Here is a 13,714-nt window from a genome sequence, read left to right as displayed (position 1 = left end):
TCATAAAATCTTCTTTGAACCTAAGGTCCATAAGTTTAGTACCTATGTTTTCTTCTATGCAGTTTATTGTTTTAGGTCGTATGTTTAGGTTTTTTTATCCATTTTGAGTTAATTTTGGTGCACGGTGGCAGATAGCAGTCTAGTTTCATTCTTTTACACATGGTTTTCCAATTCTCCCAGCACCATTTATTGAAGAGGCTTTCTTTTCTCCATTGTGTGTTTTTGGCTGACGGCAAACCTTTCAGTCTGTATAAAAACTGAAGCCAGAGGAAATCTGAATCTGCACAGATAGTGAAATGTAGGGATCTAATTAAAAACTGAGCTGAGTTTGTGCCCTTAATAATTATAAGGGTTCCAACCAAACTCATTCTTAGGCCTTGGGACCCATGGAAGGAAATTTTCAACTATTTGCAGTTTTTTTGGGATGTGTGTATGGGTGTGTTTATGTAGATTCTCTTCAAATTAGTCAAGAAGCAAACATTACATATTAAACATCTTTATGAAACAGTATAGTGTAAGAATTATGCCGATAACTTATGGTTCTTGCTTAGTTTATTAATCTCATATATATTTTAAAAAGAATAAAATGTGCCATGCCTTGATACCATCTCTATTTGATTTGATTCAGCCTGCTCTGGATCTTGTACTTAAGGGAAAAAGGAGAGATCTTTATTAGTGTCTTAAAGAACAAATATTGGGTTGTCAGAAAAGTCATGACACAAATTTGCAACAGATGGAAGTTTTAGAGTCATTCGCATCTATGTTATTGCTATGTCATTTGACAGCTGACAGTTCTACCTTCATTGTTAAAAAGAGTGAGCAATTTGGTTGAGTTTCGGAGATTTTACAACAAGTTGAAGATGGAAGACCAAACTGTGCATTTTTGCCATATTTCACTGTTTTACTTACACAAAGGGAAGAACGTGCATCAAGCTTATGAAAAGTTGTATAAAGTTTACGGTGACAATGCTCTACAAGAACGTCAGTGCGAACGATGGTTCACAAAATTCTGTGCTGGTGATTTTGATCTCAACAATGCTCTTTGGTCAGGAAGGCCCACCAAGGTTGATGACGACAAAATAAAGGCACTGATTGAGTCAAACCCATGTTACACCATGACACGAGAGATTGCAGAAACATTGAGCATCCATCATTCAAGTGTTCACGACCACATGAAGGAGCTGGGATACATAAGCAAGCTTGATGTTTGGGTTCCGCATGAACTCAAAGAAGTTCATTTGACAGCATGTATAAACATCTGCAATATGCTCATTAAACGTGAGGAAAACGATCCTTATTTAAGCGACTGATACCTGGTGATGAGAAGTGGATTGTTTACAACAATGTGATGTGCAAACAATCTTGGTCCCAACGTGATGTTTCACCTCAAACGACATCAAAAGCAGACATTCATCAGAGGAAGGTTATTCTCTCAGTGCAGTGGTATTTTAAAGGTGTTGTGTTTTTTCGAGCTCCTACCAAGGAACCAAACAATCAACTGGAATGTGTACTGTCAACAATTGGACAGTTTGAATGAATCCATCATCCAGAAATGTCCAGTGCTTGTTAATTGTAAAAGAGTTGTGTTCCATGCAACAACGCGAGACCACACACAAGTTTAATCACCTGTCAAAAATTATTGGAGCTTGGATGGGATGTGTTGCCACACCCACCATACTTGCCTGACCTTGTGCCATCAGACTTTCACTTGTTTCGCTGTCTTCAAAACTCCTTGCGTGGTATAACGTTCAATTCAGATGAGGCTGTAAATCAGCACCTTGTTCATTTTTTTGCAAATAAAGACAGGTCCTTCTATGAATGAGGAATTATGAAGCTCACTGCAAGATGGCAAAAGGTTATTGAACAAATGGGCAATATATCATTAATTGATCTTTGTTCTTTATATAAATAAATGACCTTTGAAAAACATAGACAAAAATATGTCATGACTTTTCCAACAACCGAATATCAAGCAACTCCTTAGTCTTTTCCAAATCAGGATCCAAAAGAACTTATTCATCTCCTCCTTATCTGCCTAAGAACTGAGTTGTGCCATATAAAATAGTCAAGAAGAGCTAGAATCTAGAGGGAGAAACTATTATACTTGCACCTGTATCTTCGCCCCCCCCCCAATCCATTCAGTCATAAAACCTTTATTTGACTAGTGCACACAAGGTTGGAAGTAAAAATGGCAAGTGAAGAGAAAAACTAAAGGTGAAATATTAATTCCAAAATTTATGTGGGGACGCAGCGTTCTTGACAGAAACGAGCTCTTCTGTACCATGTGTGCAACAGAGATTCATTCCAGGCTGGATCCCTGTATATCAGGATATGGTAAATAGAAAAGCACGCGGTTCTATTTTGGGGGTAGATTAAGTGAGAGCCATGATACTTACATCATTTCTGAAATTGGCACATGGATTCCTCATCAAATTCTACATGGGGATGAGGGAAATGAGCTTTGCATGTGATTCAGATAATCACAGCCAGTCTAATCTTTTTGAAAGAGGCCTCCTCTTAACATTAAGAAATTTAACTAGTTCCGTGTTTACAGGTATTCCCATTAGAGCTAGGTTAGCACTGAGGATAAGGAATAAGCTCTCTTACAGCACCCAACCTACCTTACCTATAGTAGGCATTTTCCAAATACATGTGTTGAGCTAAAGACGGAGCGAAATCACTCACTTCCTTTCTACTGCCGTCATTCTATTAAGTGTGATACACAGGGCGATTCATAAGTAAGTGCTTTCCTGACACTTTGATCTTTTGGGGAAAAAAACTCTGGAAGAAAATTTGGCTATTTTCTTTCTACATTATGGGTTATCTTGGCCTTTGATATAAAACCTTCTCCGTCTAGTGAATATTTATCCCTTCACTTTATTTCCATGCTGTTAGGAAATAATACTTTTATGATAACATTCAGGAATGGTGTGGCATCACATCACACATGCATTTAATGTACACAGGGCTTTAGCATCTTAACTCCATTAAGGTGAGACCGATGATGCCCAAGGGGTGAGAGCAGCAGCTGTTCCTTGGGGCCACAAAAGGAAAGGCCCGTGAGGGATGAGTGACAGGCAGCAGGTGACCATGCTCTTGCAGTGATTTTTTTTCAGAGGTGAGACCCATCAATCAAGATTTAGAGCAACAGCCAACCAATATTTTCTAAGTACTTGCTACATGTGCACCATCATGCCCTAGTTACTTTCATATTTTTTCTTCTTGAATTCTCAAAACAGCCACACACATGATATGTATTAAAGGTTATAGTGGCTTAATATTAAAACAGGGTGCAGTTAAACTTGCGGGCAAGAAGCACTTCGAAATGCTCTATCCTTGCCCCTTTCACACTGGGAACTTGAGAATTATCTTAAAAGAAGAAAGAAGTGAATGGCCTGACATCCACTTAAAGGCTTTCCCTTTATTTTTTCCTTTTGTCTAGCACCATGGCTCGCAATCCTAAAATGTGAATGTGTGTTACTGGAAGCACTAGGTCACACACTCGTACATTAAACTTGAAGTGTGATAAGGGAGTTTGTGATAATTTTGAATACAACAGATTTTTGCTTTAGGCACTAACTTTAAAACTAACCCTTAATTAACAAAAGACCCCCTTTATTTTATTCAAAATAAGCAATAAAAGTTTAAAATATAAAACAAAATTCAGAAACAGTGGTTATTGCCAAGTGGCATTTTAAAGTGTTATTATGGAAAGATCAAGAGAGTAATTCAGACCCTCTTTCCTAACATCAGCATCTTGGCTCTGTTGCCAACAGCAGAAGAAAAAAAAAAGGATTAGATAAGGAAGAGTTCTTCTGGTTCAAAGTTTCTTTAATAATTGTTTTGTACAGCTGAAATAAATAAATAAATAAATAAATAAATAAATAAATAAATACATACATACATACATACATACATAAATACATAAATAAATACACAAATACATAAATAACCCTCAAAACTGCCTGCTTGAGACATGAGCAGACAAAGCGGAAGAACGGATTCGAAAGGGACGCCTCTGACCCAGGCCACCAGGAGGAGGCCAAAGTCACCCAGCGATAGGCTCGCCAAAAAGAAAAAACACAACAACAACAAAATGCTATCTTTCTTTTAGGGTCCTATATAGCATAAAAGAAATCCCTCCACCTTTCTCTGTATCATTTCTCACTTGTACAAAGGAAAGGTGGACACTTATTTTAAAAAGTAAGTTTTAAAATCGCACCTTCTCCACCTAAGATTAACAGGCTTCTTAGAATTGTCCCTTCTTTCTTAAGCTTCCCACAGTAATTTTTTTTTTTTTTTTGCCACACGGTGCCACAGCCTGTGGTTTCAGAACAGGGGCCTTAGGGCCAGACAAATTGAGTGCAAATAGTAAATCTGCCACTTAGTGTAAGTATCACTTTGCATTATTTACTTAACCTCTTTGAGACTCAGTTTCCCGGTCATGTAATAGGGATAATTTCTCGCCCTCCCCAGGGCTGTAAAAGACAGTGTACTTCAAACTTAGGAGACATTCAAAAGTATTTTGTTTACTGATGAAAGGTAATCACGAAACAACTAATATAGATGGAGCACATAGTTCTCATTAAACTGTAGTTATTATTACTTCCTATCAGCTGCTAGATAAATGGGAATGCTTTTGTTTTAAGCATTCTAACTAAGCAGAAAGAGCAAATTGAGGAGACGTGATGACATTGGTGGAAGAACAAAATATCAGCCTATAAAGAATATGACAGTATTTGAGAGATTTCTTTTATTAATTCAATTTTTTTCCAGTTCCAATTCTGCCATTAAAACCCACCCCCTAAGATAGTGACTAGGGCAGGGGCCTGCATGTTTTAACACAGCTCCACAGTGGTATCCTTGGCTTAAAATTCCCCATAATATCAACTCAGCCTTGCTCCTCTGGTCTCTGTCAGGTCTCCACGGTACTAGACTCACAAGACCACCTGTCGCATTGCTCATGAGCTTTCTGTAGGGTCTTGCTACGCTACCTGGGAGGCCCCTGCTAATCCTGCTGGCTTCCAACTCAGCAACCAGGAAGGGTAGACTTCAAGGCCCCCCTGACAGAGGCACTGTCGAGCTTATTGGGATTGGAGTGTTCTCTTCACTGGTATGATGCATCCTGTGAGGTGTCTTCCCGCAGTGCCAAAGGGCAACATGGCAAGAGCTCCCTTACCATTCAGTTTCCTTCAGCTTCCCAAACTCATCTCCCGCTCTCCAAGCCCACGTTCAGAGACGGGATCTCAGGAAACCTATGAAGACCATGGCACTTTGCACGCTCTCCTTTTTCCTCATATTAACGCAGTCCTCTGGTACTGCCTTTTTTATCATACCCTCCTACATCTTCATGCCACCTAAGCCTTAATGACCAAAAGGATAGTTCCTCTTTACTCTATGTTAGTGCTGTAAGCTTAATCCCCCATGCTGGGTTGTTGATTTGCTAATAAAGGAAGAAAATAAAAGAATTCAAAACTCTTCTCTCAAGACAATCTCTTGTTTTGCAAAGGCATGTTTTGTTTTTTTATGCATAATCTTATTTGCATATCAGTAGCTAAATATTACCTTGGTCTTTGTCTTTGCACGGCTTCAAAACCAAATTCTAACCTTCTCTGTAGACAGACGGATGCCTCAGATGGAGCAGACAAAAATTCTTCTACTTGGAAAGGCAAGGGCAAAAGCACATTAGTAATTTCTTGAATATTTCCCTACAGGGTTTCAGGTTCAAAGTGCAATTTATTGGGAAATTTCCTTTTAAGAATATTACAGAGACATTTGAGTTTATGAAAGTCTGCATTATATTTTAAAAATACCTCATCTATTATTTGTATGCAGTACAGAATGTACAAAAACTAAAGCTGGCCCTCTAATTCTATACAGTTAGAGCTGAGTTAGTTGTATTGATACGTTCTCAATGTAAACTGCTTTGGTAATTTTATGGTGTTGACACTTATATATGCTGAACTAAGCTATGATCAGTTTCCCTAAATGGAGCCTTAAACCTATACAGCTGTTTTCCAAGACTAAACTTGTTGTTTTGGGTCTTGATTAAACTAATAAATTGAATAGCCTGGTTTAATCTCTAGTAGTTCATGTAGACATTGATGTAGATTTTAAACTAGAAAAGCAGAAAATGAAAGTATGTTTTCTTTGGCAGGCATTTGATGTGCTTGGAAGAGTTGAAGCTTATCTTAAGCTCCTTAAATCAGAGGGTTTAAGTCTGCCTGTCTTGGCAGCAAGGCATGAGGAGTTACACAGAGAAATTAAAGAGTGCACAGCTGATGCTTTGCAGAAGGGGCAAGCCTTAATCAGCCAAGTAGACTCCTGCAGGTGAGTAAAGTCTATTTCTTCCTCGGTGTGACAAGCTTTTTCAGTTTCCACAGCCTGTTGAAAAATAAGTTGCATGATTTTTTTTTTCTTCTGCTTCTAATACTATGACATGGCTTTAAAGGATCTATTGAATTTTGGTCAACTGTAATTTTGAACTTAACATTGCTCATTTATAAGTGAGGCCATATTCCATGCCTGAGGACCAGAAGGTGCTAAAAGCTCCCTTTCTATGATTTTCTGAGGAAGGAAAAGGGAAGGACAAGAGAAGACACAAAGCTTTAGTTTCCAATGTTTTCATATCCTGGCACTTCCATGGGGTCTCCTCCCTTTTAATTCATGAGCCTTCAATCTACCCTGTTTCTTTGTTTCTTTCCGGAAACAAACAAACAAACAAACAAACAAACAAATAAATAAATAAATAAATAAGAAAGGACCAGAATTCTCTTTCATATATGACTGTGGTGACTCACCAAGCAAAAAACCCCAAACAAAAGGTGACATTGTTAATAATAATAATAATAATAATAATAATAATAATAGCTCACATTTGCTGAGAGCCCAGCATGGGGCAGACACTGTGCTAAGTACTTTAGGAGCATTACCTCATTAATTCTCACAGCAACTCTACAAGGCACATACTATTAATGTTCTCCTTTTACAAGTAGCTGAGACACAGAGAAGTTAAGTAACTTGCAAAAGGTCACACAGCCAGCTAGTGGCAGATCCAGGATTTGAATCCAAGTGCATGAACCCTAGAACCCATGCTCTTCACCATTGTGCTAGGGCTGGTTGTTTTCATTAGCACATTTGGTGAGTATATCATTCTGAGCTTAGAGTTGGGTGTGAATAAGGAGAGAGAAGGACTTTGAGAAACAGAAAGAGAATGCAATGGGAAAATATGAGAAAGGATAGGGACTGGAAGACAAAAGGGAGATGACAGAACAGATAGTAGAATAGATATTGGCCAAGAAGAAATGAAGGCAGAGTTTACATTTTTACAGAGAGATGTGAAGATTTGTGCAAATGGGTTAAGCCCAGTTTTTTATCTCCCATATTCACAATCTCCTTGAAACGTAGAGACATTCAATTTGAGGAACAATGAAATAGTGGAATGTGGTTAAAATTATTCTATTTCTGTTTCTGTTTTGTTCTATGTTAGATGTGTTTAAAAGTGTAAATTTGGTAAGTTTGGGTTTAGAGAATTCCTTTCCAGAAGGCAGTCTAAATCTGGACAGGGATATTTACTCAGGGTTTGTGATGGTTGCTACGGAACCATGCAAACCCGAGATCAGAAATAATCCGAGGTCTTCCAGCAGTAGCCAAAAAGCTGAGGCTATGAGAAGGGCAAATGATTCTCCCCTTTGAAAAATGAGCAATAACAACTATAGCTACTACAGTGCAATTTTACTACAGTAAAGTTTCTTTACTTGAGCTCCAAGCCGTGCATTGAGTAAAGGTGTATCCACTTGGCCCCCGAAGCCCCACTGTGCCCATGTCTGGCCCCAAAGTGTGGTCCAAGAGTTTCTTCCTCCCTCCTCTGCCCCAAGCGTAGTCTTCCAGAAAGCTTAAATGTCCTGGACTTTGCAAAGATATCCTACGGGTGGCACAGACACTTGTGCTTGGACTCGGGGTAGATGTTTGACACTGATCTGAGTCATGTGACGACTGGATTTAGTGAGGCCTCCAGTTATAATTGGGGAATGGCCCCATGTCATTATAGTAAGTTGGTTTGACAGTACAGATAGATGTTATTTTTCTGTTCCGTCCACTCTTTGCTTGGAGTGCTTTTCCTGCCCTCAGGCAGTTTCCTTTCATACACAGAGGCAGCCAAAGCTCCCTCCCACATTTCTGGAGATCTGTCTGTAGTACGCTGCCCCAGAAATTCTAGGTGTCTGGCCTTCCCCAAGTCTGATCTCTATCCCGTCAACTCAGCAAGACCTCAGGTAGGTGGGCTCCACCTACCTGAGTTTGGTCTGGAAATTACCTTCCAGGCAATAAGCTGATGCATTTGTAAGCTCACCTCTTTCATTTTCTTTCTCTCAGGGATCACTGTTCTGTGCCATCTGTTCTGCAATGTCTGAGAACCATTGTTTCATACATTTTGTTTATTTTCTAGTTGTTTAAAGCATGTCAGTAAATCCAGTCCCTGCTTCCTGGCCAGAAGCCAAAGTTCCCAATTCCCGTTTTGATGTTTAACTCCTGGAGTTGGAAAGCTGGTCACCATTTTTTGTTGCTAAACTTTATACCCTTTGCTCTAATCAGCAATGCTTTATTTTCAGTGCTTAATCATAAGAGAACTGCTTTTATTTTATAATACATTCTATCTTTAGGGTGTTAATGACTGTTTGGGCCATTCCCTTTGTAATGGTCAACACATTTACCTACTTAGCTAGTCTCATTCTTTTTGCATTCTTTGCTCTTTCTAGTTTAATTTCCCTCTCCTTCTCTCTCTCTCTCTCTCTCTCTCTCCATATATATGTGTGTGTGTGTGTGTNTATATATATATATATATATATATATATATATATATATATATATGTAGTTTTTCAACGAGACATCTATAGTTCTATTTTTCAGTCTGCAGAATGAGTCTTAATAGAAAAATCAATAGTTAGGGACCATTTCAAGAAACTTTAATTAATGGTCAAGTAACTGGATTTTAAAAGTAATTAGTAGTACGGTTTCTGTCAACATCCTAGATATATGAGCTTTTACAGTAGTTCCAAGATGTTTGGCTGCCCCGAGATTTCACAATATTTTACAAATCAATACTATTTCCATTTTCTAGGAGGAACTGAAGGTAAGGTAAAATCGTTACTTGGCAAAGGATATTTTTGATTCAGAAGGTAGATGTAGAATAAAAATCCATTAAAACTGAATTGAAATGCATTAGAGTCTCAGTTGCAAACTCGAGCCACACTTAGACACTGACCTCAGTCCCATGCATTCCATTTGGGATTTGCTTCCCTTCTTCCGCTAATGATTTATCTGTTCAATGACCTGAGTCACCATCAGAGGAAAGAAGCAAAACCTAGGAAGGAGTTTACAAGTTGCACCCACTGCTGTAGTGAAGCGGAGTTTAGCATGATTGCTGTGGAAATTAATGTAAATTTCAGCAGAGCAAAGTGCACATTACTAAACATCACAATGGCTTCCTAGGCTTCTGAATGACAGCCCCACTATGAGGACACATGACACTAAGGTTCCCAGTACCAGACATTTGAGACTGGTGTGGGTAAGAAACCTAAGACTCAGTGTCAAAGGAGTTTCATTTCAGGCATTCTGAGGACCAAAACTATGCCGTTGGTTTTAAACTTAACTCCTGTGAGCCTCAGTTTCCTTATCCATAAAATGAAGATATACATTTCATAGAGATTTTGTGTTTTTCTTTTTTTGCTTTAATCAGATGAGACAACACTATTCTTGGCACATAGAGAGTGCCCAATAAACAACTGGCTCACTTATATTTTTTACCTTCTATACAAAGAGCTTTAAAAGGTAAATACTGAGTCACATCGTTGTTTCAAATTATTACAGTAAAGTCAGCTGCACCAAATCATATATTCATTGTCACTAACTGAGGAAGGTTATATTTGAAGGACAAACATTTATTATAAGGTAATAAAAGGCAGACTTTAGTATCGGGTCCGGTAGGAATTTCAGAGACCCTTAGATCTGATTTTTTTTTCTTAGTCAAAAAAAGAGGACTTCAGAAGTTCACATTTATCTGAGATGAAGCTGCGCAGTAAATCTGAGACCTTTGTCATTACTGTTCTGTAATTGCTACCTTATTAGGAACAGGTCCACACTTTTCCTATCCTGGGATCAAACACCTTTGAAATTGGAGCAGCCTCACCGAATAAATGGTTACTTAAATGTTTTCTTGCCTTTCCTATGTCCTCCCTATAATTGGGTGATAATTCTGAGTCCTTAAATAGTTTATTGTCTTTTCAGCGTATCTCTGTCACAATCTACATACACTTGAATTTGGAAGGCATTTTAGTGCATGCATTTGCACTAAGTTATGATGCAAGTTACTTGGAGTAGTAAATGACAATGGTCAGAATCAGCCTTACAGTGAAGTTGAAAGTTCCTGGCTTCCGGTCCTCGCCTCCTCCTAGGCCTTGCTTGCCATCACCTTTGAACTCAGTCTAAAGATTGACCAAAGGTGGCCTGCTACCAAGCAAAATTCTGCATTTTTTAAGCCACAGGAAGCTGTAGTGATTGGAAGCACTCCTTGTGTGTGAGGGTGAAGTTTTCCATAATTGGACAAAAACAAGGGACCCCCTTTTTTATTTTTTTGTCAGTGTAGTTACCAATTCAGAACTCAAAGACATGTAAACACCCAGCAAAACCAGGCCACTGTGTAAAGTATTCATTTGCCCTTTTTTGTTTACTAAAATTAACTTAACATTTACAAGTAAATTTGCTTCAGTATTGACTCAATTTTCTATTCCTGCATAGCAGACTGTATCGTTTTTCATCCTTCCTTGTTATGGTGAATTTAAGCTGTCAATGTAAGAAATGTTCAAACCTGTAGAGAATTTTTATAGGTTTATTTGAGCCAAAGTGATGACATATGCCTGGGAGTAAGATCTCAAATGCTCCTGGAGAATAACAGTTTGGAGTTTCTCTTATGCATTTGGAATTTAGGAAGGAACATAAGGAAGATGACATGGATGTGGGAGAAAGTAAGGCAGGGATTGGATTACAGATTAGTTAAAATCATGTGCTCTCCTGAGGGTGGTTATGTCTTAGATGAGGGGTCTGAAGGTGGTTCACACATTAGAAGGTGGTGTCTGAAAAGAGGCATTTCAAAGGTGTGTTAACTTAGATGCACAAAACAATGAGCAGGGCTTGCTTAAGGCAAAAATAAACCTTTTACTGAAAAGTTTTAGGCCTGGGACATGACTACTCACCATGACCTGTGCAGTTAGGGATTTCTGACCAGATCACCCTGTGAGGTTACTTTTTGGTCCACAAAGTGTGTACAAGACCTCATCCTGGTTGAATATTTTGCTTTGGTATAACTAAGTATTGTCTGTTTTGATCTAACCCTTATTACTTTTTTAATGTTAATTCTTCCTATTTTCATATTTTACAGAGAAATAAAAACAGGAGTTAATTGGGATTTCGCATTCTCTTCCCCTGATTTTCATGTATGTTGATAACCACTACTTGCCTTGGTTGATATTGTGGATAGTTATGAACTGAGACCCAGCATGGTCTGTTTGTTTATTCCAGGATATTATCGAGCATCTTGTAAATCAGGTGCTCCCAAGCACAGTGTGATAAGCAAAGTGTCTGCCCTCACGCTGCTTATATTCCGGTGGGAAGAAGTAGACAACTAACAAATAAATCAGTAAATAACATGCTGTTACACAGCAATGAGTGCTATGAAAAATTATAAAAGTGAGATGGGATAGAGAGTGACTGTGGGAAAGGGACCATTTTAGACATTGTAGGCAGGGAAGGATTGTTTAAGAGAAGGAACTACTACGCAAATAGCTGGGAGATGAGCAGACCAGGCAGAGCAACAGCAAAGGTGTAACAGGAAGAGGGACAGTGTGGCTTGGGGAAGGGTAATGGGGGGCTGGGGCACAAGACAGAACCAAAGAACTAGGTGAAAGTTAGACTGTTCACATGGTCATTAGCAATCAGGGCAAACACGTGTGTGTTTTCTATGTGTTGATGAATTGAGCCCTCAGAACCACCCTGTGACATCAGTACTGCTGGTATCATTGTCCCTGTTTTGCAGATAAGGACGCCAGGGCACAGAAAGGGTCAGTAACTTGCCCCACTTCCTATCACATGGCAGTAAGAGGTAGAGTGTTTGAATGTAAGTCTGAGCCGCTGTGTTAGGTTGCTAATTCTCTGTCTGTCTACGCCTTTCGTTCCACTTTCATCAGCAAGGAGCCTGGCCACTTAGTAAACATGGATTCTGTTTTTGTTCTAATGTGCTTAAAATGTACTCCATTTATCCTCTAGTTTCAACTCCAATCTCACCTTCCCTGAAAGTTTCTTTCTTTCTGGTTATTTAAAAATTCACTGGCTGTACATATATACACCTTATAAGACACACCAGCACCAGGTTTCAAGGGCAGTCTAAGATATGTAAACCTGGACTTGAATCTCCGGCGCCTTACTAACAGCCTGTCAGAGAATGACACATCAAACAAGTGAGCTTTAGGCACGAGGAAGCCATGAGGACAGCAGGTGTTTTCAGAGAAGGGAGACTCATTCCCAAGCTCCTGTGATCGGGATAAGACAAGTGAAGGAATGAGGTTTGAGAGAGCCATAGGTGAATTTGATAATCTGAACTGGGAGAAAGGTCTACATCAGCGGTTCTCAACCTTCCTAATGCCACGACTCCTTAATACAGTTCCTCATGTTGTGGTGACCCCCAAACATAAAATTAGTTTCATTGCTACTCTATAACTGTAATTTTGCTACTGTTATGAATTGTAATGTAAATATCTTTTTGTTTCCGATGGTCTTAGGTGACCCCTGTGAAAGGGTCATTTGACCCCCAAAGGGGTCACGACCTACAGGCTGGGAACAGCTGGTCTACATCCTCTAGCCAGGAGGCACAGAATCAGTACATACCACACACGCTACTTTTCGAATTCCATTGTATTTGTCAGCTCTGTCTCATGGCTCCACTTTTCATTCTGTGATGTTCAGAGTCATTCCTTAGCTGTTTGACTTGTGACTGTATCATCTCCTCATCCAGACCATGACATCACCTTGTAGGGCTGAAACCATGCAGGAAACCTCTTCTATATCCCTCATCTTAGTACTTACATATTAGGTGACTTGATTTGAAATGTTAAGGGACTTGATATGACATTAAAGGAAAGCCTCTATCATAGTAAAAAATATTTTTAAAGTTTTTAAGTGGAAAACAAAGACAATCCCTCCAACAAAACAGAACAAAACAAAACAAAGAAAAAAACCAGAAATTTCCTTTGCCTAATAGAGTCATCTATAGTTGCATGGTGGGAATTCTACCACATGTAAGAACTTAAAATATCTGTTTTTTTAAAAAAAAGGCTTGATGATGCATTTAGATGGTAAATGTCAGATACTGAAATTTTGGAAATTGCAAAATCGAGCTTTTATGACAGTGTTAACTCAGCCACTTTTCAAATATTTTCATGCCTATATTAAGTTGTTCTTTTCAGAGATTGAGTAAATGTCAAAACTGCAATCTGAGCCTGTTAACATCGTCCAGGCTTTTATAATTTTCAAACTCTTAGTGTGGAAGGCACCGAAAGTTCACACTTTGCATTAAACCTAGGAGTAACGAGATCAGGTTCTTGTAAAATATCTAGGAGTTCCTCATTACAATATGCATTCATTCATGTATGATGCTGATAATGTG

The 13,714-nt window shown here is 38.8% G+C and overlaps 1 protein-coding gene across 1 annotated transcript in view; it reads left to right on the top strand.

The window, feature by feature from the left end:
* The window catches only part of CCDC141 (coiled-coil domain containing 141), a 213,686-nt gene that overhangs the window by 122,493 nt on the left and 77,479 nt on the right, over nucleotides 1-13,714 (top strand). The window contains exon 8 of the mRNA XM_019654016.1: nucleotides 6,158-6,330. Within this exon, the coding sequence (XP_019509561.1) occupies nucleotides 6,158-6,330 (173 nt within the window). The remainder of the gene's footprint in view (nucleotides 1-6,157; nucleotides 6,331-13,714) is intronic.

This window comes from Hipposideros armiger, unplaced genomic scaffold, assembly GCF_001890085.2.
Source record: "Hipposideros armiger isolate ML-2016 unplaced genomic scaffold, ASM189008v1 scaffold_212, whole genome shotgun sequence".
Lineage (NCBI taxonomy): Eukaryota > Metazoa > Chordata > Mammalia > Chiroptera > Hipposideridae > Hipposideros > Hipposideros armiger.
This window is presented reverse-complemented; position numbering and strand designations above follow the sequence as displayed.